At 33.3% G+C, this 27,813-nt stretch overlaps 1 protein-coding gene across 2 annotated transcripts in view; it reads right to left on the reverse strand.

Moving 5' to 3' along the window:
• The window catches only part of DIAPH3 (diaphanous related formin 3), a 484,172-nt gene that overhangs the window by 145,662 nt on the left and 310,697 nt on the right, over nucleotides 1-27,813 (reverse strand). For both annotated transcript variants that reach the window (XM_054446718.2, XM_054446717.2), the window contains 2 exons: nucleotides 22,357-22,482; nucleotides 16,125-16,288 (listed from right to left, as the gene is read on the reverse strand). In XM_054446718.2, the coding sequence (XP_054302693.1) occupies nucleotides 16,125-16,288; nucleotides 22,357-22,482 (290 nt within the window). The remainder of the gene's footprint in view (nucleotides 1-16,124; nucleotides 16,289-22,356; nucleotides 22,483-27,813) is intronic.

Raw genomic sequence — 27,813 nt, forward strand, 5'->3', positions numbered from 1 at the left:
AATAAGAACAACATTTTTCTGGATATGATTGCCTCTTAGTGACTTCCATCCTAAATTTGAATTAAGAAAGAAAAGTTAAGGGTTAGCTAGATATAAAGACAATTGGCTATAAGACATTGATTTTTTAAAAACATCATCTTTTCTTGACCTTGTTTTATATTTAGTCAACTGGCAAATAAACTGCACTGCCACCAACTACTTTCAGCTACACTTTGCCTAAAGAAATTCTTTGAATGTTGTGTGCCAGACAGAGTTTGGTGCAACCCCCTTACCCTCCAAGTAGAATGATAACCACCATTCTATTCTCCATTTCTGTAAGTTTGACTTTTTTATATACCACACGTAAGTGAGATCATATTATGGTATTTGTCTCTCAGTGAATGGCTTATTTCACTTAATATAATGTCTTCTGGTTTCATCTATGTTGTTGCAAATGATGGAATTTCCATTTTTTCATTTAAGGCTGAATAGTATTCCATTGTGTATATGAACCACATTTTAAAAATCCATTCATTCATTGTTGGAATCAACATTTTTGAACAGTATGAGGTGGAGATCCAATTCACTTTTGCCCATCCTTTCTCCAATAATATGCAAAGTCACTTCTTTTGGATTTCAATTAGCACATGTGTGTTGATTTATTTTATGGCTATTTTAGTCCATTTGATCAATATATCCATGTCTCTAAGAATAATACTCTATTTTAATTATTATGGTTTACATCTTATTTTTCTTACTTAGGAATGCCTTCTGTATCCTTGGGCCTTTGCTCTTCCATCTGTATTTTAGAATAGACTTGTTAAGTTTCGTTAAAAAGGACTATAAGGATTTTTAATTGATATCTTCACAATTTTGAGTCTTCTATCTGTGAATAGCATGTGGCTTTTTATTAACTTGGATCTTTAAAAAAGGCTTTAGAAAAAAAACTCATTTTCTCCATTCAGGTCTTGGACATTTTTTTAGATTTACTCTCTATACTTCACATTTCTTTTGCTATTGTAAATTGTGCCTTCTTTAAAAACAATGATTTCTATTGTTTTATAACATATAAAAATGTAATTTTTACTTTTTGTAGAGATGGGGGTCTTGATAATATTGTCTAAGCTGGTCTTGAAATCCTGGGTTCAAGTGATCCTCTCACCTTAGCCTCCCAATGTGCTGGGATTACAGCGATCAGCCACCGCACCCAGCCTAAAAAATGTAATTTTTATATATGCTACTGATAATTTTTCTTATTATTTCTGATAGTTTTCCTATAGGATTTGTTTTTGCTATTCATAGAGTGCTATAATGTCAGCTTGATTTTCTCCCTTTTCAATCTTTACATTTTCAACTCCTACTTGTCTTATCTTACTATACTGACTAGGAGTTAGATTCTAAGTATTAGGTTAAAGGGTTTCCTTTGACTCCTTTCCTACTTTGGAGTAGGGTGGAGGGTTAAATTAGTTCATGATTCTTGTTTTGAAATCTGAATAGGATTTTCTGACTTGACTGAGAGAAATTTCACAATTTTTTTTTCCCATTAGACTCAATATAGTGAATTATATTTATGAATATTCTAATATTAAGTCATACTTTCACTTCTGGGATAAACTCAATTTGGACAGGAAGAATTTATCTTTTTGAACATTTAGTCATAAAATACATTTTTGTATTCCATTTGTTCGAGACAATCATTTCATTAAAATTTGGTAAAATGTATCTGAAAAACTTCTAGGCCAAGTATTTATTTTGAAGATTAAAAGTCATTAAAATAAAAATTAGTTATAGAACTATTCATGCTTTCTATTTCTTTTAAAGTAATTTTCAATAAGTTATTTTTTTCTAGGAACTTATCCATTTCATTTACCTTTTCCAATACTATCCTACAAATTTTTACAGAAAGCTCTTCTCTTTTTACTATTTTCTGTATCTTCAGTTATCTTCCTTTTTATATCCTCAATATTATTTATCTTCTCTTTTTCTTGATTAATCTTTTTAGCAATATATCTAATTAACTTGTCTTTTCAGAATAACCTCATTTTTGCCTTTTAAGTTTATGTCACTTTTTCTTTCATTTAATCTTTCATATCCCTCCTTCTGGTTTCTCTAGGATCATATAAACCCTTTTTAAATTTCTGAAATCAGATGCTTTTAAGTCTTTCTGATAAAAGTTATTTTATTGATACATAATACATGTACATATTTTGGGGGTACATATGATAATCTGATACATTTATATAATGTGTAAAGATCAAATCAGGGTAATTGGAATATCGATAACCTTAAATATTTATCTTTTATATATGTAGGAACACTTGACTTATTCTCTTAAGCACATGTGGTATAAATTTATACCATTTTTACTGCATCCAGCAAAGTCTAATGTGGGGTATTTTCAATATTGTTCAGGTATAATTGTTTTCTATGATTTCATCTTTGACATATGACTTTTTAAATGTGTTTTTAGAATTTTCAAACTAGAGGTTTTAAAATTTCATCCTTTTAATTTTATTTCTAATTTCATGTCATTGTGGTCAATAAATAAATAAAACTAACACTGAAAAATGTATTGAGATTTCATGGTCTCTAGTACGTAACCAATTTTATAAAAGTTCAACTTGTGCATGAAAAAATGTGTATTCTTTAATTATTGAGTTTGAATTCTATATACACTAATCAAATCAAGTCTGTTAATTGTTTAACGCTTGTCTTTAATGATATTTTTCTGCTTATCAGTAAGTTAGAGAACTTTGTTGAAATTTCCTAACATAATCCTAAATCTGTCAACTTATTGATATAGTTTGTTAATTTTTACAATGTAATTTTGGGGCTATGTTATTAGGCACATGCCATTTTTAAATTGTTGTATCTTTCAGGTGAATTAAGCTTTTTGTTGTCGTGAAGTAATTAATGTCTTGAGTCAATTGTACCTATTAAAATAGTTTCCCTCTTTCTTTTGATTAATAGTTGCCTTGTATTTCATTAACTGTCCTGTTACTTCAAACATTTCTATATCCATAGGGTAAAGGGAGGTCTCTTATAAACAGCATAAAACCAGATTTTATCTTTTATACGATATTACAGTCCTTTAAAAAATTTATTGTAATTTATAAAATGTTTGTTTCCATCTATTTGTCTAGCTTGAGTTATGCGTTTATTTTTCCTCATTTTTTTTGGTGTGTCTTTCTTAGTCTATTTCTCTCACTACATTTTAGAATTTATACTTGATATTTCTATCCTTTCACTGGTTATCCTTGTATTTTTATTACACAAATTAGCAACTTAACAAGACCTAAAGTTAATTAATATCTGTATCTCCCTTTCTCCCTTGACTAAAATAAAGAAAACCCAAATTCTAAATCTCTCTCACTCAATTTATAAATTGATGTAACATTGTTTTATTGTGTACTTTCTTTACATTTGTTTTCCTAGTACCTATGGCTCCCTGTCTCTCAATCTGTTTTTTGTTGCTTCTTTAAATACAACCTTTAGAGCAGAGGCTAGCAAACTACAATCCTTAGATTGACCATGTATTTTGTAAACAAAGTTTTACTGGTACATAGCCACAGCCATTTATTTACATATTGGATATGGCTGCTTTTGCACTGTTTCCACACGAGAGTTGCAACAGAGACTGTATTGCCTGCAAACCTGAAATATTTACTATCTGGCTATTTAAGAAAAAGTTTGCCAGTCTCTTAAAAAAAATCTTTTAACATAAGGTTGTTGATGAAAAACACTTTTGTTTTCCTGTTTATCTACAAATAGTAGATAATTCCACCTGTGCTCTATAAAGATCTTTTGCTGGATACCCCAAATTAGAAGAACATTTATGTTTGTGCATCACTTAAAGATCTCACTCTCTTCAGCCTTCCATTTTTGCAGATAAGTAATCTGTATCTAATTGTTGTTGCTTTGGGGGTCATATCTTTTCTCTCTGGCTGCAATTTTTTTTTTTTTGTCTTTAGTGTTCTGCAGCTTCATTATTTATTTGAAGTGAATCTCATTTTATTTATCTGGCTTTGTATAAGTTGTATTTCCTATTCTATGGATTCCTGATCTGGAAAATTCTAAGCCACTATTTTGAATATTGTATTTCATTCTTTTTGAGTCTATTCTTCTGGGACTTTAATTATACAAGTGGTAGGCCTTCTCATCCTGTTCTCCATGTTTCTTAAGAAGTATTTTACACTTCTAATTATACTGTCCGCCTGGTTTGCATTCTGGACAATTTATTTAGATGTATTGTGCAAATTCACCATTTCTTTCTTTAAGTGAGCATAACCTGCTCTTTAATCCATTGAATGTTTAATTTCAACCACCACACTTCCACTTCCATACATTCTATTTGTTTTTTCCAAAACTGTTCATTTTTAGTGTTCTCCTGTTACTTTCTTTTTCTCTTTTTAAAAATTTCATGTTCTATTTCCTTAAATATTTCATATATCGTTACTGAATATCTGGGGTCTTGGAGGCCTATATGTATTATCTTTTTCTGATCATTTCACCACACAATCCCTTGTTTCTTTGTGTGTTTGATGGTTAGGATTGAGTGTTCTTAATTAATTAAACTTAATTTGTGAGAATCTTGAGGACCTAAATTGTAACTGTCCTCTGGCACAGATTTGAATTTGCTTCTGTAAATAGCCAGGGATCATTTCTAACCTTAATAACTTTAATTTGCTTTTGTCACAGGTTTATTGTAAACATTTTATTCATTGTATTCACCAAGTTGTAGTCTTGGTTTTCATTCCCAGGGCAAGCCTAGCTTTCCCCTTTGCTCACCTGTGCTTATTGTTCAGGTTTCAACTTCATTTTTTCTCTTTAACCACTTTTGCCTTGGAGATTTCCCTAATTTTCTCACAGGACAGCCATGTTTTTAAAATAGTTTGTTGTATTTTGGTGGGATGGATTTTTAAGAGTCCCTAGTAAATCGTATTGTGATAAGCAAAGTCCTCAAAAGTATATTGTTTTATAGGGTTGAACAACACAGATATCTTATTTCTAAAAAAGTTCATATAATGTAGCAGTTCTTATACAGTATGTATTTTGGGGGATACTTTATACATGTGTGTTTCATGACCCAAAGGTTGCAAAGAAACAAACGAAAAAAGGGTAATTGGACAGCCATATCAAATGAGTCCTGAACAAGCACTCAAAAAAATATTGTGGAACTGAAGATCAAGAATGCCTTCAAGAAAACATTAAGTATGACATTTCACCACTTTTAGAAGTTGTAAAAAAAAAAAAAAAATCGATCTGAGCGTATTGCTGCATATTATAAAGACAGTATAATAAGAGGGTAGAAATTGAAATCATATTGTTTGGTTTAAATAACCACCTAGCACTAAATAGCTGTGTGACTATGTCTCAGTTTCCTCTACTGTAACATGGACAAAATAGTACCTGCAATACAAGGATATTTTAAGAAATAAATGAAATAATGCATGTAAATAGCTTATATCATTGCCTCACACATAAATTTTAGCCCTATATAAATGTTAACAAGTAAGTATTATTATTTCTTTACAAAAACATCAATAATTTATTATTACTGTATCATTAATGAAATGCCTCAAACACATTTATCCAGCAACAATTTAAGAAAAAACATTTTCTGGCTTATATCAATTATATATGCTTCCATCAAACATATGGGGGAGTGCCAATTTTCATAGTTCCTATAAGAATATGAATGCTTTCTATTCAGAGATGTTGGAATACGATGGTACACTGAGTTGATCAGGAGTAAAATGGTTGCATCCAATACAAGCTGCATCACTTGGCAGGGAAGCTATAGTGGCGAATTAAATATGGAAGGCAAGATGTAGTTCTCAACCTCAAGTCTAGCTATTATACCTCTAAAGATTTAATTTACATATATATGCACATTGTTTTTAATATTCTAAATCTAATGTTCATTATGAGATTTCATTCTGGAAAAAAAGAGTTCGCTTTCCTGTGTTTTCTCCATGAAAGTACTACTTTCACTTGAAATTAGATATTTCTAAAAAATTAACTTAAAACACTGCCCAATAATGCAATTAACATTTGTTTTATATTTTTCCCTAAAAGTACAATCTAAAAAATCAATGTGCATTTTCCCCTCCTTCTAAAAAAAGCATTATAAACAGCCTATATTCCAAATAGGCCTTTACTTGGCAGGTATATCAGTCTTATTTTATGTTATAAAATAAAATTTTAATAAAACAAAATATAAAAATGATAGCATTAAATACAAGTAGGCTGCCATAGATTCTGACTTTCTGATCGTACTTCATCTCTATTTGAGTCTTAGCCCATTTAAATAGATTCGCCTACCCAACTCAACATTTTTCAACATATAATATCCTGTATATTTTTGTGACATAGAAAACTAGGAGATTTAATCATTTGAAAAAAAGTTGAAAATCTTATGAATGTCTTCTTGTTCAGGGTTCTATTTCATTCAACATTAATGGATACTCAAGCTATACAAGTCAGGGATCTCTTTAACACAGGTTTCACTAAACTCAAAAATCTTTACTTTTTCCTAAGTATTCAACTTTGTCTCAAGTCCCTAAAATGAGATTAGATTAGACAAACCTAACTTAAATCTCCATGTTTTCCAGGGGAGTGACTGTTAGGTACCATGAAAACAAGACTAATTTTCTAAAAGTAAACAAGCACATGCAGGCCTCACACATTCCCACTAAACACCTTGCTTAGGGTTGTTTAACCTTAAGAAAGGCAATGCTTCACCATACTTAATTACTACTTTCTAGAAACTCCTGATGACTTCAGCTTTAGGAATAAGTGGAAAATATTTTAACTTGGAAAAAATCCTTAAAAATACATTTCTGTATTCTCATACATATTCCTGTAGTGGAACAGGAAAAAAAAATTAAAAAATTAATACTAGTCACCAAAGTCTGTAAGAATATAGAAATTACGTGATCTACTTTTCAGTTTTCCATTAAAATTATTTTCTTCGGTAACTAAATGTAAAAATGTAAAAATTTTCCCCAAGTGCCAAAAACAAACTTATTATAGCTACTTTGTGGAAAATAAGTTTATTGTAATAATTACAAGGTAGATGTTTTAGAAAGAAATCTAGAATGACAGTAAAATTAATCAAAATAATTTTTCTAGTATTACCAAATCCAATTAAAAAACTGCTATGAATGAAAATAGGAGAACATGATATACTGTGCTCTGGCACAAACAATTCATCATCTTAACATTCAGTATGCGTTGCTATTAGTTGAACCTTTTATGACCGTGAAACTTATGAAAATGGGAAACTATCCTTTGAGGAACAAACTAGAATGTCCCAAAGGATGTGCAGGTGCTGATTATTAAACTATTTCAGCTTAAGTTGCTATTTATTGTGAAATCGGTCTCAGGTAAAACAACAAATTACTTATTAACCCATCAGGGATGTAACATTACTGGCCCTTCTTAACTTTGCTATGAGTTTCTTTGCAATTTCTTCCACACTTCGTAAAATTTTCAAGTAAATGAGATACTTCAACCTATTCACATTTCTTTAATAGATAAAGTATAAGATGTTTGTAATAAAGTTTTCCAAAGTATAATTTGATTTCCCATTGTGTGTTCTCTTGCCTTTTGTTCAGAAGTGATATACAATAAAAATATTATTTTTATCTCCCAATTACGAGGTTAAATACAAGCACAGGTCGCTATGCACAAGATGGCAGCCGTAGTGTGCTTAAAGGTAGGCTTGCTGATAAGGCAGCAGTTTTTTGAGTTGCTCCTAATCACATATTCAAGGGAAACATCCAACTAAAGTCCCACTAGTCTCATATGAACCTAATTTATGTATCTATTTTTTTTTTTTTTTTGTGAGACGGAGTCTTGCTCTGTCACCAGGCTAGAGTGCAGTGGTGCGATCTCGGCTCACTGCAACCTCCACCACCTGGGTTCAAGCGATTCCCCTGCCTCAGCCTCCCGAGTAGCTGGGACTACAGGCGCGCGCCACCATGCCTGGCTAATTTTTTTGTGTGTTTTAGTAGAGACAGGGTTTCACCATGTTGTCCAGGATGGTCTCGATCTCCTGACCTCGTGATCCACCCACTCAGCCTCCCAAAGTGCTAGGATTACAGGCGTGAGCCACCAGGCCCAGCCATATGAACCTAATTATGTTTAAAATGTAACATAAAAAAATAGCCTTAAGTTAACATGTTCCTCTCCTTCTATCTCTCCCGTTCCTCTTGTCTCTATGTGAGGGTGTATGAGAATAATCTAGAAAAGGCCACTGCATCTGATGTACAAAGAACATACCATTTTATTCATTTTTGTTTGTGGTATTCTAGGTTAATGTCACCTTTTTAATTACATGAGTTAATATATCTTATTATTATGTATTAGTTATTAAGTTGATTTCTTTCCCCTACATTATCAATCTATTTTTATTCTCACTACCGTATTAGAATAATCTAGGCATTACCTTTTGCTACATTATTTCAGGGAACAAACAAAATACTTAAAATGTGGAAAAGAAATAAAAATTAGCAGTTATTAGCAGTCATACAGAACCTGGCAGTCAAATCCAGTTATTATCCCATTTAGCAATGCATAGTAAGAATAAATCTTACCAAGAAAGAAAAGTAAGCCAATTAGTGAAAGTCTGTTTTTACTGTGAAGAACTTAAAGAGTAAAGACTAGGAGAACCTATCAGAATTAAATTATTTTTCAAAGTTGCAAACTCAAAATATTCAGCACCTGAAATTGATCTAATTCCTTAAATAAACAGATACGAACAGATAATAAGAAAAACAGTCTTATAGTTAGCATATTTATTTTGTTCTAGGTTTGTGGCATTATAGCTCCAAGTTTGATCTCAGAATAACAAAGGTGCTAATGAAGACATAAGTCTTATGTGAAAAGACTCCAAATACAATTTTCAAGTTGTAAGCCCACCAAATTAAGCAAGGATAGAAGATGCTTCCTATTATAATTGCAAAAGCTGGCTCAACACTCGACCATAGGACTTGTACATGATTTTCCTTCCTCTAACACATATAATGAGTCAATCTACAAGATTTAGGAGCACACAGGAAATGCTTAGTGCTTTGACATTCCTTTTGATGATCTAGTTGGTCCACATAGTAGTCAGCACAAATGGCATTTAGAGTTGACAAGGATCAGATTTGTGTAATCTAAATGATTTGGCAAAATGAGTTTTGTTCTGGCTGTCTTCCCTATCAAAAACAATTTTACACTAAAAATACCCTCTGACTGGATGATTTCATTTTTGTTTGGCACTTCACTACTTTAGTCTGAGAATTCAGTAGAATAATAAATTATATTTGATCAACAGATGCAGCAAGATTAACTGAGTTATAATTGATTTTATATTTGTTCACAACATAGATTTCAATTTTATAAACCAAAAATTGACTTAAAGTCAGTAAACAGCACGAATGACAAATCTTTATCTAGATGAAACATAAATTTAACAAAATTGTAGAAATACTCTAAAGCCAGAGCTATACATGTGAAACAGGTAGCTATTTATTTATTTCACAGTATTCTATAAGGGAGCATAAAAATAAAAAAGGATAAAATACAGTATCAATCCTATTATAATGAGATTGAAAATGCAAAATTACTGTACTTCTATTATTTGTACATGGCTAACTTGTTTTGAGGGTATATGTATGTTATGTAATTTGATCTTCAGAAAGTAACATCCCTACGAGATGCACGCTGTTATCATCAGAAAACTGAGGCTCAGGAAGGTTAAGTAATTTGCCTATACACATATCACTAATAATCTACAGAGATGGGACTCAACTCCAAGATGCTCTGATGCCAGAACTTGCATCTCAACTACTGCTGTCTTCCCACTAGAACGGCAAACAGTAAAACATCACTATTAATAACAAATGAATTGGCTGAGGCCTATCATAGGCAGGTTTCATCAATCACTTAAGATTTGAAGAAATCAGGACTAACCACGTCTCTCTTTGAGTGTCATCACAGGCAATTCAGATGGGAGTTATATATAGGAAATTAAGTTAGGGAGAAAGAGACTGGATTTTATGAACTAGAAAATAATAACTACAAAGTTTGGCACATATGTCTATACCCACATACAAAAAAGAGAACACCAATATAATGCTTCTCCACTTTTTGTGTGCAATAATAATCTTTTTTAAGGCAGGGATTTTTTTGTTGCCCTCTAAATCTTAACCTCAAAGTGGGGTTCCTAGATATTCAAGGTCTTAGAAACTATGATTAAGAAAGAAGTGTAGTGGCCTTTTTCAGTACTTTAAAATCCCATCAGGAAACGTTCATGTGCTCAAAAATAAGCCACAGAAATAAAAATGTATTCTATATGAGAATAGGTGATATTGCAAACTCAGAGAGTCCACATAACAGCTACATATGTCTAACTAAAACAGAAAAATGACACATTTTTAATAAGTATAATTTGGTAGAAATATTCTTTTGAAATAGGTTACCTGTAAGGAGTTCTGTAACAAAGGGGTGTGAAGAGGATGAAAGCATTAGGAAGAATTTCTTTAAGATGAGATGTTAAGCAAAACAAATAAGATGTCAGATGAAATTTGCTTAAGGAGATAAGAGTGTTGTACTGTGCTAATAATTTTGGATAAAGAAAGAGAATAGTAAAAGAACTTTCAGTGAAGTTGGGCTAATGGATTAATTAGTACGGGCTTCCACCCATACCAATTAGGAGAAGCATCACCTGGATAACAGAGCATTAAAGAAGAGACCATGTAGTTTGGGTTATGTGAGAAAAAGCAATTAGACCAAAATCCTCTAATATGAATGGAAAGTGGGAACAGTACATACATTATGCTTCAAAGCCACAGTGACCAATGAAAGGCAGAAAAATTAGGTTTAAACTCAAAGGACAAACATGAACACACTGCAGCTGTTGGATAGATTAAGGAGGATGAGGTTGCTCACAAGATCCAACAAAAATTCCATGAGCTCAATTCATCCTGTAGAAGCATGATATCATTTGCTAATAACAAATAGATTGGTTAATAGCATGCAATGAATCTAAAACCAGTCACAAATAGAAAACAATGATTATTGCTATACAACACTACATGAATAAAAGCATGAACTTCACTTGGTATAAAGCTTGATGCCCAATACACCACCTATTTACTCAGCATATAGTATGAGGTCAGATATTTCCACCTAGTACCTCCAATCTAAACTTTTATCTTCACTCCAGTCTTACAGTAAGTAAAAATCTATTATGGAAAGATGCTGACCCTCTACCCTTCACCTTATCCTTCATCCCAGCAACCAGGCTTTACATTAATAGTCCTCTAATTTTAAAAGAACACATTTCACATTTTGAAATAGAAGCAGATCTGAAAACATTCTTCTATCATGAACCCATCAATGTAAATAGACAATTATTACACCCAAGGAGTATGAAAATAAAGTATGCCCTGTGCTGATTCTCTCTAGTAAGTTATCAAAAACACTCTTAAAAATTACAACCTTGGCTTTTCTTGCAAACTCTCTGAGCAGCAATGTACCTGAAGCTGTTAAAGAACAGGCCTTGGAGTCAGGCAGGCTTCCATTCAGTCTTAGCCCTACCAACTCTGAAGCTTCTCTGCAAAGACATAGAGCTTCTCTACCCTGCAGTTATCTCACCTGTCACATTCTGGACCTCAAAAAAACCACTGTAAAGACGAGGTGGGACACTCCATGCAAAGCACTGGGCACTGGATCTAGTAAGAAGCAACTGTTCAAACCATGGCAGTTGTTTTGGTTTTGTTCTGTTGATCACGGTAACAAAAATAAAGCTAAACAAAATTACAATGCACACTTACTCCCTATTTCTTGGGAAATTGATCAGTAGTTCAAAATAGAACCATTCCCAATGAGCACATTATCTATAGTAGATTGTTTAAAAAAAAATTAATTCCCAGTTGAGAATTCTCAAGTAGAAGAGAAGTGAGTTAAACTGCTGTCAAAATAAACAGCTGTTCCTCAGAGAAGCTACAAGATTTTGAAACTTTTCCCCTTTGGTCTACATGGCTTGAGGCAGCAGTCTGGAACAGATGTTCCTTCTTTAGCTATTGTAACAAGGCTCTCATAGAGCAAACAAAAAAATGAACCCGAAGGGCTGTATCTACACAAATTAGTCATGAGATTCTAGAAACACTGAGGAGAGACTGTATGAGTTAGTCAAAGGTATAGCAAAAAGCTTCTAAACCCAGCCTTTAACTACTTAAGTTTAAATCCCAAGACAATCTTAAACTATACATATTTTAAATCAATTATTTACAAACCAAATGATTGTTCCAAAAAAATGGCCACTTTTTCTTTTCTTCTATTGGGAGAGGTGTTAGGTTTCAAGCTAGTCCCGTTTGACACAGCAATAGCAGTTATGCATTTAATAGATGTTAACACAGGTCAGCCATATATGGTATGGACTGTGGAGCCAGACAGCCTGGGAAGAATCTTAGCTCCTTGGCAGCTATGTAATGATAGGCAAGTTAGGATCTCTCTATATCTGTTTCCTCATCTGAAAAATGGGAATAATAACAGTACACATACCACATCTGGTTGCTACTATAAGGATTAAACGAGTAAATATAGCTCCAGACGCATGGTTAGCTCTATATATGTTAGCTATTAAATCACCCATTGATCATCTGTTACTCAACAAATTTATCTATTATATGCCATGAATTGCACTACAGACAGAAAGATAAATATGACAGACACAGATCTTACTAAAGGAAGAAATGTCTGAACAGAGATTAGAGGGATGAGTACGATAATTTAGCCAGGCAGAGTATGGAGAAAGTGCTCCAAACATAGGAAACAGTAAGTACAGTGGTCTGAACTTGAGAGAAAATATTCCATGGAAAACTGCCAATGTGGGGAGTAGGTATGGAGTGAAGACAGTGGTTCCAACCCCCGATATGTAATACAAAAATTAGCCTTCACTTTATGATAAAAGCTCATTCATGACCAGAAGTATACCTAAATGCCAGTGGATGAACAAACAATGGAACCATTTTAACAGTACTTTTTAAGAAGAAAATTTTTGCCTATTAACGTGGATTTCCAGAACAAGATCTTCAACAAATAAAACTCTACATCTTTCTTTAGCTACAGATATAATATTTCCATAGTGACTCATTCACATTAACCTGGTTTTCAAAGTTGAATAATACAGAATTAAAGAGCAACCTAAGAGACCAGAAGACCCTGACAAAACGAGACATTTATTTGTCAGGAGTTTTTGCCAATATTACCACTCCGGACTTCAAAGAGATATATTTTGTCTAAATTTTAAACAATATAACCATATTTACCCCCAAAAAAAGAAAGAAAAATAGAAGAGAAAAAAGTACCTGTATAAAATCTCACAACCTTGTTACAATCACTTCCCTTCCAGCCTTCATGCTTATTTTTCTCCTAAATAAAATTTCTTCTATATACTATTGTTTAGATTTAATACATTTTTATATTTAGTGTTAACAATTTTAATTTAGTGCAGTGTACACATGAATGTGTGTGTGGTGGTAGTGACTTCTAGGACCCATGAGAACTCTGAAACAAAGTATAGCTGTCACTCTGTTACCTACTTTTTGGAACCCTTTTCCCATTCAAACACTTTCTCTCTCTGCCCACTATTTGCCCAATGAAATGCCAAGTTACCCATAGAATGCCAAAACCCTCTAATCCTTTTAGATCTATTAACCTCTGTTATATGCATAACTGCTATTGCTGTGTCAAACAGGACTAGCTTGAAACCTAACCCCTCTCCCAATAGAAAAAAAGAAAAAGTTGTCATTTTTTGGAACAATAATTTGGTTTGTAAATAATTGATCTAAAATACATATACTTTACATAGTTGGGATCTGGATTCAAATCCCAACTGGATCACTTAGAAACAATATGGCATTGATCTCATTTGGAAACCCTCCAAACGTCAGTATTCGAATTTGTGAAATGGAACACAAACTGTAGAATACAAGAGGCAGCATGACATAATGTTTAAGAGTTAGGGCCCTTAAAGAAGGCTTTAGAGAAGATTATGTGGGTTTAAATTCTAGTTCGACCATTTTATAGCAGTATAACACTGAGCTGGATGTTTCTTCTCTGTGCCTCAGCTTCTTTATCTACCACAGAAGAATTGTGTGGCTTGTGTGAAATACTATATGTAAGGCATTTAGAAGAATGCCTGGCTTATAGAAAATACTCAGAATAGAAGGGTATTATTACTTCATATATCCATTTTATACTTGATGCATAATAGTGTCAGAGGTCCCCAAGACACCCTCATGTTTGATAATTTGCTGGAAAGGCTCATAGAACTGAGAAAAGCCATTATATTCACTGTGATGGTTTATTACAAACACTATTAAAAGGAAAAACGCGCAAAGGGCAGACTTCAGGAGAAACCAGATCCAAGTTTCCCATTGCCCTCTCTCAGTGGAGTCCAACAGACAATGCTTCATCATCCCCAAAACAATATGTGACAACATGTACAAAGTATTGCAAACCTGGGAAGCTTCTGTGAGTCTTGGTGTCAAATATTTTATTGAGAGTCAGTCACTGAAGCATAGACTGCCTGGAAGACTAATCTTAGCTATTCTATCTCCAGCTCAGTAAGAGGTCAAATGGAGAGAGTGTGGCCCAGGGCCCCAGGTAAACAAAACAGGTGTTCACCATAAATCACATCATTAGCATATCTATATAAGTTGGCCCAAGGCCCCAGGTATATAAAACGCCCTTATCAGGCAGGATATTTCTAGGTCTCTTAGTAGCCAGTCAGGGGCCAGTGTTCTTTGGAATATGAAGGTTTTGAGCACCCCAAGCCTGCTGAATTAACCCTTTACTGCATAATAATTTATTGAGCAACTACCATGTGCCAGGAGCTATGATAAACATTAAAATATATATTATCTCATTTAATACTTAAAACATTTTTATGGGGAAGGAATTCACATTACTTTTTTAAAACCAATGTGGAAACTGAGGCTCAAGGTTAAATAAGTCTTCACACACATAACTCGTATAAAATTCAAATCTAGCTCTCTCAGACTGCAAAGTCTTTACTATTTCCACTAAGCCATATTGCTTCACAAAACATTACAAAATTTAAAATAATATATTGCAAAGTATGCGACACATACAGGTATATCACAAATATATTTATTAACCAAATTCATTTCTGACAATGAAAAATAATTTACAGAATTGCTTTCAATTTGTGGAGAAAATAAATTAGAACTGTGACCAAATGTGTATTTTTCCTGTAAATTAGTTTTCCTTTAAAATAGTGTTTTTATTAAAAGGCTATCTAATCCTAACTAAATAATTATAACCAAGTCCAACAACCTCAGCAATAAAGTTTTCCTGAGATTAAAAAGAACCAGTTCTTTAAATTCAACCTTCTTTTTCTTCACACCTCAAAACTTTTTAATCACCACAAACAATTGCTAAAATACAGAAATGACTTACCCATCTATTAAGAATAACAATTTTTCATTGCAGAAATATATCACCAGTTTCCCCAGGGAGGCAACAATGCCTTCTCACTTTAATAAGTGTGTAGTTCTTTTCTTCCCCCCACCTAATCAGCTAATATTTTTGAAAAGATATTTTTAATGCCTGAATGAAAGGATTCCACATCAAAGACCTGACCTCCCTATTAAAGTATCCTAAAGGAAACCCTACGAATGTAAAACCTATTCAAAGGCAAATTGCATGTAGCTTATTGTACAATGCATTAAGGAAAAAAAGCCTTATAAAAGCTGCATGGAATTTGGTAAAATTATATCACAAACACACAAATTGATCTTAAAGTATAAAGAAACAAATTCATAGCCAAAAACTTATTACAGAAGTGCTCTGCAATCAGCCAGCAAGGAAGTCTTTATGAAGAACTTCAGAATTTGTCACTTTTTCAGTCAAAATGTCTGATTACAGCTTAATGTTGGGAAGGCCAAAAGGAGAACAAACCATACATTTTTCAATAGATTTTTAAATCTGAAATTTTATAGCTAACTTTCAAAATCAGAAAAGATAGGTTTTCCTACAGCAACAAGAGTAGAACGATGTAATGAGATAATAGATAAGATAGTATAAATAAAAAAACTTTTTAAAAAACAGTTTTTTTACCATACCATGAATGTGGTTCTGAAGTTATTCAGGTCAGTAAGAAAGTCTTCCACAGACACCTTCTTCACATCAATGGCATAGTATCCCATTATACTCTGGTATAACTTTTCCATGTTTTCGTGTAACTTCGAAAGTGTCTCATATTGTTCTTTTGCACTGATAACAAATCTGTATACTATAGTTAAGGTATTCTGAAATTTACAAAGTAATGCTTTGGGGGCAGGGGGAACTCTGTAAATCCAATGTTTTAGTCTAATAGCCACCATTACTATATTTCCAAAATTCTAAAATTACTTCTAATAGTTCACAATTCTTAAGGTCAGTCTATACTGCATAGCAACAAAATCTTAAATTCAATTTCCAATTAACTTTGGGAAATCATTAGAAAAGATTTATATATTTAATATTTCTCTTTAACAAGTTTAAAAAATTTTTCTTCCAACTTACTATAATAATATAATATGCAGATCATACAATATGATTTAAAATTATAGTTCAGTAGTTGCAGCTGAGTAATTGCAATGATATTGAAATCAACAGTACAAGCATTAAACACAACAGTTAAATTGGACAACTTGGGATCAATTTCTAGCTCCTATACTTGGTAGTAGTGTGCCTGTGGGCAAGTGCCTTCATGTCTCTGTGCTTCAATTTCCTCATCTGTAAAATGGGAACAATAATATCACCAACTCACAGGGCTACTGAGAGAACTAAATGAGTTAACACAAGCAAAGTTCTCAGAAAGGTGGGCATTTAGTAGCACACAAAAATACTTGTTATTATCATCCCTCACTTATTTTAAACTTTAAGGTTCTAAAAGCAAACAAAATAAAATGTTAAGAGTTAAACTGAAAACTTCTTCCATTATCTAAGCAAATTAGTGTTCTAACTTCTCTTAGAAAACTGGTATATAATTTCCTTTATGCATTAGATTATTAAAAATTATGATTACACACATAGGCACACACATATAGAAATGTTCTCTCACTCATGATAATATAGTTCAAAACACACTGAAATTAAGAAGATGAATTTAACGTGAATGTGAGAGCCACTGACATTAGAAAACATTTTCTAAATAAACAATGAAATTTTCTTTCTTGTGTGGCAAATTGCTAATGCAGTCAGATATAACGTCACTATACCACATCCAGAAAAAATGATTCTTTTAGAGCATCACTCATAATTGCCTATGGCTCCTTTAAATTAACATTTAATGAAATGGAACATAGTTAAATTTGCAGAAGTCCTTTTACTAACTTTGACTAGCCATTAGCATAATTTAAAACAAATAAAAAACAGTATTTAGGCAGGCCAAGAGAAAGAAGCTAAAAATGGAATTTTTATATCTAAAATTTTTTTTGGCCCACAATTTCAAAAAGATATGGTTCTTCTGGCCACAACTTACATCAGTAGAGGATGAAATAAGGAAACTGAAGCAGGCCCTTTTCTTTGAGAAAAACAATGAAAAGACCAAGGAAAAAAGAGACAGCACTACTGCCAGGTAGGGAGTAAATGTAGACTAGCATATGAAAGAATTCTAATTCTTCATCATCATCATCATCTAAAAGAAAACACAAATGTAGTTAGCTGTCCTTGTGCAAACTGTTAAACTCCAACTTCTGTATTTGTCAAGAGCTTTGGAAAAATACACGAGATACTCAACAAAATAAACATTTCATAAAATTCATTATAAAAATATTGATATAAGCCCAATTACTTGATGTTTTGGGAAATCTACTTTGTTTTCCTTTACCAACACTGAGGCCAAATTCTCATGAATTTCTACTAGAATCACTGTCATCTTCCCATTTGAGAGGTAGATAACAACCAGATCTGTGTTTACGTGCATTGAACCACAAGTATTAAGTGTTGGCCAACTATGACTTGGAATTCTACCCCTGGTATGCCAGTATTGCTCATTACCAAACCACCTACCACAAATATATCCCACATTTATTCTTAGGTCATACTGCCTTTATTACAGTTCTGTCATTGAGGATGCCCATAAATTCCATTAACATACTTTATAAGGATCAGTATCATTTAGTCCTATGTGTCTAATATATTTCATAGACTTTCTTAAGTACACAGGATCCAGCGAGCCATTCAGTAAGTGTTTACTGAGTTCCACTGTATTCTAGGCACTAGGAAAAACAGTAGCTAACAAGTCAGGCAAAGTCCCTGCTGTCATGAAACTTTTTAGAGTATGGAGACAGATAATAAACAAATGAATTGGATTTTCAACATAGTAATAAGTATGATGTGGAAAATAAAATTTGATATTACATAGAGCGACAGAGGTTAGGTAGTTAAAGTCTTGGCTAAGAAAGTGAGATTGACTAAAACAGGCTTGACTGTTAAAGAGCAGTGAGCTGTCCATTGGGTAGTACTCCCTTGTAAGTATAAGGCTTCAGAAAATGAAAAGATTTTTATAAATTTGGGGACTCAGAGAGAATTAAGAGCAGCACATTTAATGCTAGTTTTAAAACTTTGCTAAGAAGGAATTAAGTGGAAGACAGGCAAGAAAGAAAGAACAGAAGAAGAAAAGGAGAAGAAAGTGAGAAGACTAATTCAAGAGAAGAAAAATCTGCTGCAATAAATCACCCAATTGCCCCACTTCCCACTCTTACAACTGGGCCGTGTATTATACAAGTTTACATTTCATCCATTCCAATCTTCTATTTTACTTCCTAGTCGCCACAGTTCAAAGTTCAACATACTAAATTCCTTTATCTGAAAAATGCTGTACATTATGCAGTGTAGAATATAGATATAAGTAAATCTTTCTCTCAATGAATTTACTGGGCTGGCTTTAGCATCTACCCAGTGATTTCAGAAGTTTCTAAAGCACTGCTATATAGAATAACACACAAAAAAAGTGTGAAAATAAAGTGGGATTTCAATGAACAAATTTAAAGAATATAACATGGAAAGGAGTCAAGTAACTTGTCACATAAGTTGTAATAAATACAGAAATATAAAAATGTCTAGCAAAATAAGTTTTTCTGAAAGACTCAGGAGAGGGAGTAGGAAGAAAATAGAAAGGCAAGTGCTCATGCAAGAAGAATTTCAAGTGCAATGCTCCAAATTCTGTTTGTTATTCTCCTTAAAATAAGACATATCACAGAATTTAAAGATCATGAGAAAGGAACAAGCACTACATGACACAAATCCTGGCATATTCTTAATTGTCTCACCGATAAAAATTTAGTAAGTACGTACACCTCACATATAATAGCTTGCATGTAACAATACTGATATACATTGAATTTGGTTTCACATTTTTCAAGCAAGTAGTTACTGTGGAAATATTCAACTCTAATTAAGCCTCTGACTAGACTTAGCAAGTGGGAGGTAATAATTATTACTAAAATGTCAATGATATTTGAAATAATAGTGCATGCTTTTTAAAGGATGCACTAAATTCAATTTTTTAATATTAAGCAGTATATGTAAAGAGTAAGCATATACAGAAAGAATAAAAATACAATATACTATCATCAAGTGCTATTAGTAAAATTTCACATTACAATAAAATTGTATCTTAATAATTTAAAACAATTCAATTAATTGATTTAACAGTTCACTAAATTATAATTATTTAAGTACGTACTTGTAAGATACATTGTTAACAAATTTAAAAATACACATATTCTTCCAGAATTGGTGAATGAAACAAACATTTGATATGTACCTCGATGAATAAGCATTTCAATGAAAAACATGAACAAAGTTTAAGTGGTTAATAACAAACTTTAAGTATATTTTATTCATTGTGCATTTTAGCTTCCAAATTCTTCAATTTTTTAACATCTAAGAAGCTCACAATTTGCCATTTTAATAAGATCTGTATAAATGCATTTAATATGCAAAATCTGACTTGTCAGTCCTAATTAATGTAAACAAAGACTTGCAATGAATGAATTTAATTACTTCGAAACTAGTATGTCTAACTAAGATGAAAAGCAAACGAGTGCAATCTAATCTCAGCAAAGAATATTTATGATTATAAGCTTTGTCAATAGCAAAGTGCACCAACTGTTCATATATCTGACTTCCAAGAGATACACGAATGCTAATCAGTTCATTAGAGACTTCTAGGTTGTGATATTTAGCGACAGGATGTAGTAGCTTTCTTGTCCATGGAGTATAATTGTACTCGGAATGAAAAATTGTTTCCAACAAAGCATCATCCTTCCTGTTTCTGATTTCCTGCTGGTTGCTTTTTATGAGCCGCATACCTTTCAGGAAGCCGACATCATTCAGTTTCTTGTGTCACATAAATACAAGTATAGATATGTCCTGAGATCGTCTGCTAAGCAAGATTCTACAACCTTTACTCCAAGCTCAGGAATTCATCTTGGTTCTATAAACCTGAGCTTCATAATTAGTGCACTCACAGTGTACTACCAGAAGCTACATGCAAGCAAAATCTTTTCTGAACTGCTTTATATCTATAGGGAACAATAATAAGTAGTTCAATTAACAGTACTTAGTTATTAACAAACTGTCACATATGAACATTTTAACATGATAAAATTAAGAAAAAAGCTAAGAATGGTGAAACATATAACTGTAATAATATATTTATTTTTAAAAGCACACTTTGTCATATGAGAAGGTAGTACAAAAAAATTTTTGTTGAATACAGATTTCACCTGTAGTTAAAAGAAAAAAAAAAAAAATCCTTACTCAGTATGGTGATAAAGGCATCCTCCCTAATGAAATAAGAAACTGGATGGGTGGCAAGATACAAAAGGAAACAAACACATTAGCCTGAATTGATTGTTGCTGGAGTATATTTTTATGATATTTCCCGACAGAGACAGTGAAGGAAGCTAAAACTCAACTAGTTCACAATTAAGCTGAAAGCATATACAATAAAATCTATGACAAGCCAAATATTAATTTTATGATTCACTAAATCTCAGGAGAGAAGAGGTAGAAACAGGAAAAACAGTCATTTTATTTCAAGTACCTCAGTTTAAGATATTAGGAGTGTCTATTTATAAGAGCTCATTTTAGAAGTGAGTTATCTTTCATACAGAATTCATTTGTCCATATGGGATTTTAATAATGCATTGTAGTAATATTTTATTACAACACAAAAGATATCAGTCTGTAATTTCACAAAATGGTTTGCAAAGCAACTCAACATTACTTTCAGGAAATAAAAAAGTTTATTACTTCAGTTACTCATTAGAGATTAACCTGCAAAGTTAGTGATAATAAAGATAATTGAATACAAAGGAAACCTTAAACAGGACACAAGCCTCATGCTATTAATTATATATATATATGTGTGTGTGTGTGTGTGTGTGTGTGTGTATGTATATACACACATATATATTTATCGATTTATTTGGGTTAGGAAAATATCAATACAAGTAGTGACTATAATAAACTCCATTTTGATTTTGTAACCATCTAGTATTTCTAAAGGAAATATTAAATTTTATGGAGCACAAACTAATTTATAATATATGCCAATTCTTGAAGTTAAGCTGACTAGTTAAACCTGTTTATGAAGTCTTGTATCTGCTTCCTCAAACATTTCAAAGGTATCTAAATCACATCATGAGTTTAGAGTCAAACTTCCTCAAACTGAGTTTTAATATCCTTTCAATTCATCATGTACATCAGAAGGAAATAAGGTATACGACAGGGAAAAGATGAGAGAAAATACTATTATCTAAGCTGATAAAAAGGAAAAAAATAGAAATTAATGATCACACATTTGTGGGTGGGCATGGTGGCTCATGCCTGTAATCCCAGCACTTTGGGAGGCTGACGGCTGGCAGATCACTTGAGGTTAGGAGTTCGATACCAGTCTGGCCAATATGGTGAAACCCTGTCTCTACTAAAAATACAAAAAAATTAGCTGGGCGTGGTGGTGCGTGCCTGTAGGCCCAGCTACTTGAGAGACTGAGGCAGGAGAATTGCTTCAACTTGGGAAGCAGAGGTTGCAGTGAGCCAAGATCATGCCACTGCACTCCAGCCTGGGTCTCAAAAAATAAATAAACAAATAAATAAACAAACAAACAGACATACATTTGTGTATTATTCATGATTGACAGACACTTCGATAAATTTCCCTGCAAGAAGGCAAAGGTTAAACTTTCTGTAATTTGGCACTACAGAATGATCTCTGGTTACACAAAGACACCTAAAATATTAAATAAATTGTATCTCTAGTTGACTAGTGACTTAAGTTATTTAGATATCAAAAGGATATGGACATCTTTGTCACAAACTTGTCATGCAAGTCCTCAGGAGGGGGAAAGGTTTCCAATTCCTTCTCAAGCTGTTGAAGCTGCCTTCCCATCTGCCTCAAATTCTTTTCCAGCGTTTCTACAGAGACTAAAAGAGAGTATATTAAATGCCCTGAAAGGACAAAATTATAATACATAAAAGGTAAGACACCCTAGAAACAAAACATTCATGAAAACAACTCACAATAATGTAAGAAAATTCATTATAAAATAAAGAAAAATAAATTTCACTTTTTTTAACCTTTCAATTTAAAATGTAGTTATAAAAGAAATTCAGTAAGGTGGTCTTTAAAACATAAGACAAAATTTAAGAAATGCTCACACACACAAGTAAACCACACTTCAGAAATAAGTTTCATTAGAATTCTTGACAATTGGAAATACTACAAAATCATCAGTCTATTCAGAGACAAAAAGAAAACATTTTTAAAAATTGGACTGATTTAAATATAATTTTAACATTTTTCAAAATCATCTCTTGACAGGGAACAGTGAGTAGATGGGAAAGATGGAGAAAAGTTCTTTCTATTGTCCAAGCTTATCTACAACGGGAAAGAAAAGGTATCAGAGGCTACTTATAATGACAAATGTCAAGCTTTCTTTACTGATATCCTGAACACAATTTGTGTTTATTATCTAATAATATTTTTCCTTCTTTGACTTAAAGTGGCTCTCACAGTACACATGAAGAAGAAATGGTAAACCAGGGCACTGTGTCACTATGAGAATATACTAGCCACCCAGCAGAACACACATTAAGGATCATTTCTGAAAATCTTTTCATAGTCAATTTTACATGACACTAGGAAAAAGATTTAATAGTACAAAAAGAAGACAGAGTGACCTAAACCAACTTTTAAAATATTTGCTTTAGGTACAAATGAATTCTAGGTTAAAAAAAAATTATTGTTTTTGTTCAAGGTGAACTATATAAAATGATGTTTAAAGAATGAATACAGTAATTCAAGGTAATCTGCCATTCTTAGGATTTGAATTAATCCTGAAGAATGGGTGCAATTCAAGTTTTATCTATAAGGATAGGAATATCCTTGGAAGCAATCTAAATGCCCAACAAAATGAAACTGAGTTTTTTTTTTTTTTTAATTTTAGCTTGGTTCAAAAGAATAAAATAGTAAGGAGACATTAAAAATAATGTATAAGAATATGAAATGGTGTTTTATTGTTTGTTTAACCTAGTTGTACAGAAAATAACATTTGGTATTCTGACATTAACAGCTTTTAATATCTAAATGTGTTTTCTTATTTTAAAAAATTAGCAATCTAATTCTCAGATGCAATGTTTAAGGAGTCCAATGATTGAACTCTTCCGAGAACCACATATAATACTTGTTTGTGCTTGAAGAGTGATGGTACTTTAACTGTTTGCTCCCACCGTGATGAAGCTAGTCTGGATTTATACTCATGCATATTTTCTCAGTAGGCTTTTTTTCTCTTCTCATGTATTCCCTTTCTGTGATATTTTGAATTTACACACTAAATACTATAATAATACACACCATTATCTGAGTCATTGTCTCAATTTTAAGAATCACAGATTCTTACCTTTTTAACTATTTAACTCATTTCCCCAATACCTTGCTGGGCACTGCTCATAGTGGTAACATATATTTCTTATGTTATGCTCTTTCATTTTTATGTCTGCTTGTCAATTATCCACAACCAAGTTTCTATTTGATTAGGCCAATGGCGTTTCATTTACTCTTCCCATTTCCAATTTTTTTCTTTGCTTCTTTCAAAGTTCTCTATCTGCATTACAGAAGAGATTCCTTTTGCTCTCCTAGTCTATTTGATCTCTCCCTTAAAGTCTCATTAGCATTTCCTCTATCATTTTTCAAGAACTCTTACAGGTGGTTCAGTCACTTTTTATACTTCCTAAAACTCTGCAACTTCTGATTAAATAAAGGTTCAAAAGCAAGCTGGGCATGGGGATGCACATCTGTAATCCTAGCACTTTAGGAGCTGAGGCAGGAGGATCAGCTTGAAGCCAGGAGTTCAAGACCAGCCTGGACAACAACAAGACTCTGTGTCTCCAAAAATTAAAAAAAAAAAAAAAAATCAGCCAAGTATGGTGACATGTGCCTGTAGTCCCAGCTAATATGGAGGCTGAGGTGGGAAAATTGCTTGAGCCCAGAAGTTTGAAGCTACAGTGACCAGTCATGGCACCAGTGCACCACAGTCTGAGTGACAGAGCAAGACCTTGTCTCTTTTATTAAGTAAACACACACTCAGAAACGTTTATAAGCCATACATCCACTTTGTGCTATAAATTAGGTTCAAAAAAGTAGTGTATTAGTAGTATAATGGTAGCAGTAATTGTTATAATAGTAGCAGTGACAATAAAAATAATAGTAATGGTAATAAAAACATCTAAAATGTGGTAAGTGTTTACGTATGTCAGGTACTGTCTTAAGTGTTTTCTATTAATTAACTCATTCAATCCTCACAAGAACATCATGAAGTAGGCATTATTATTATTCCTGTTTTACAGATGAGGAGACTGGAGCTCAGTAGGTAAGTAAAAAAGGTCAAACTAAAAATTGGTGAAGCTAGAATTTGAATTCAAGCAGTTTCATTCCAGACCTTATTTTTAACCACTGTATTATATATAAATTATTATAGAAATAAACATTTTATTTTCATAACCCATCAGTAACATTTAAATAAACAGATATAATTTTCACATAATAAGAGGTTTCTTATACATTCTTGCCCATTGCAATCACAAGTAATCCATATTCCCTGCCTAAACCCAGGGAATATATGCCTAAGCATCTAAATGGATGGGCGAGTGTGCAGTTATATATATAACTTTTTATATACATATTTTTAAGTAGTATATATATTAAAGTGGTATCTCACCTTGAACAAAACCACATACTTAAAATACTTAGTCTGCTTAACCAATTTTATTATGCACACATGTCAAATTAGCAAAAGATCTAGAAAACAGACCAATAGGTCTGAGGGACTCCCATATGAGAAAAAGCACAGGGCAAACGTTGGGAGGGAACATAGATTGTTTGATTTTTTTTCTGACACCAAATACATTGTTCCAACACCAATCAATTGTCTAATTCTCCAATACCAACTGGGTGTCCTACAATTGGAGTTAGTGCAGACTCCATAAGTTAAGGAGAAAATCCTTCAATTCCGATACTAACTACCCAGATTTAGTGTCAGGCTGTACAGGTAGAAAGGCTCACTCCCACAAAACTACTCTCATTTCAGATGCCAGTTGCCAGTCTAGAGGACCACTCTAGACTGACTCGCTATAAATTTGGGGATTCCCAAAACTCCCTTCCCTGAAGTTCCACAATTCACTAGAATGACTCACAGAAATCAGGAAAGCACTATACTTATGATTATAGCTTTATTATAAAGGATACAACCCATGAACAACCAAACGGAAGAGAGGTACAGGACAAGGAATGGTGGGACGGGGGTGGTGCACAGTTTCACTGCCCTTCCAGCACATCCACCCTCCAAGCACATCCATGTGTTACCAACCCAGAAGCTCCCCTATCCTCTTTCAGAGTCTTTATTGAAGCCTCATTACAAAGGCACTATTGATTAAATCACTGGCATTTGTGATTGAGCTCAATCTTCAGCCCCTCTCGCACCCATACATTGGGTGTAAGCCCATAGTTCTAACCCTTTAATCGTATGTTTACTACTTCTAGAGACCAGTCTTCATCCTGAAGCTATACCCCTACCTGCCTTTAGTCACTACATTAACATACAAAATATGTGTCACTCAGGAAATTCCAAAACTTCTAGGAGCTTTGTGTCAGGAACCAGGGGGCAAAGACCAAATATTTACTTTTCATTGTACCATATGGATATAGAAGTACATATCTGGTCAGAGGGCAGAATTCCAGTGGGGAGGTGTAAGAGAAGCACATTTTTGGCTCATTCTCAGAGGTACCTAAAGTCTGGGCTGCCCTCAGAGGAAGCCAGCTACTGGTAACTGAAGATAGAGCCACCTCAATGAGTGAGTCCTTCTCAGGTAGGTGGGAGAGGGACGGGAGAGGGACTTAGTCCACTGGATAAAAGTCCTGTGCCTTTTCCAATTCTGTGGCTGTCAGTGGGTCAGGAACTACGCTCTTTATGATTGGAAGCAATTTCTCCTGGGCTTGATTTCCACATTAGTGAAATGAGAAGGATCTCACCGCGTATTTTCACCTCACAGACATTTCATAACAGTTTGCATGCTATAATATAGGATGAAATTTTTAAAAAGAATAGCACTGTTATTATTAGAACTAAATAAGAAATGAAAAACTTAAAGATTGAAATAAGTGATATTAGAATCAAAGAAAAAGTAAAGTCATCATATCTTCAACATCATCATCACCAGACCATGGACAGTCAGCCTAAGAAGAAGGGTTGCTATTTTAAAGAGTAAAATAGTAGGAATGTTTGGGGCATATTCAAACATTTCAGGTCAACATCATGAAGAGTAAGCAAGCTATCTTCAAAAAAATAAAATGGTTCTTGAGGCTACTCTACAGATGCAAATCTCACTAAGCCATTTCCTATGCTTCATCAGAAGCCTCTGATTACATTACTTGTACATTATGATTAAGCAGATTTAAATGTAATTGACCAACCTCTCACTTGATTTTTAAATAAGGACCAACACACACTTGGAAGAAAGAAAGGAGCGTGAGAATTCTGGGCTAAGAAAATGTACACCATCTGATGGGTAAAACTAAAGAGCATTTTAAGAATTCCCTTGGTGTATTTATAAGTCGGATCTGAATAACGGGAACATGTGGACACAGGGAGGGGAAAAACACACAGTGGAGCCTGTATGGGTGGCGGGCAGGAGGAGGGAGAGGATCAGGAAAAATAGCTACTGCATGGCAGGCTTTTAATACCTAGGTAATGGGTTTATAGATGCAGCAAACCACCATGGCATATGTTTACCTATGTAACAAACCTGCACATCCTACACATATACCACAGAACTTAAAAAAAAAAAAAAAAGAATTCCCTTGGTGTTTTTATTTTTTCAGCAATTATTCTATTTCTATAGACAATTCTTGTATGTATCTTCAAACATAATTTTAGCCACATTTTTCACATGTGTCAAGTTCTTTGAGGTCAGGAACTATATTTTATGTCTTAAAAATCTTAACTATATCCGGATCACAAGGTCAGGACATCGAGACCATCCTAGCTAACATGGGGAAACCCCGTCTCTACTAAAAATACAAAAAATTAGCCAGGCGTGGTGGCGAGTGCCTGTAGTCCCAGCTAATCGGGCGGTTGAGGCAGGAGAATGGCATGAACCCGGGAGGCAGAGCTTCCAGTGAGCCGAGATCGCGCCACTGCACTCCAGCCTGGGTGACGGAGCGAGACTCCATCCCCCACCAAAAAAAAGGAAAAAACAAAT

The sequence above is a fragment of the Pongo pygmaeus genome, chromosome 14, assembly GCF_028885625.2.
Source record: "Pongo pygmaeus isolate AG05252 chromosome 14, NHGRI_mPonPyg2-v2.0_pri, whole genome shotgun sequence".
Taxonomy (NCBI): domain Eukaryota; kingdom Metazoa; phylum Chordata; class Mammalia; order Primates; family Hominidae; genus Pongo; species Pongo pygmaeus.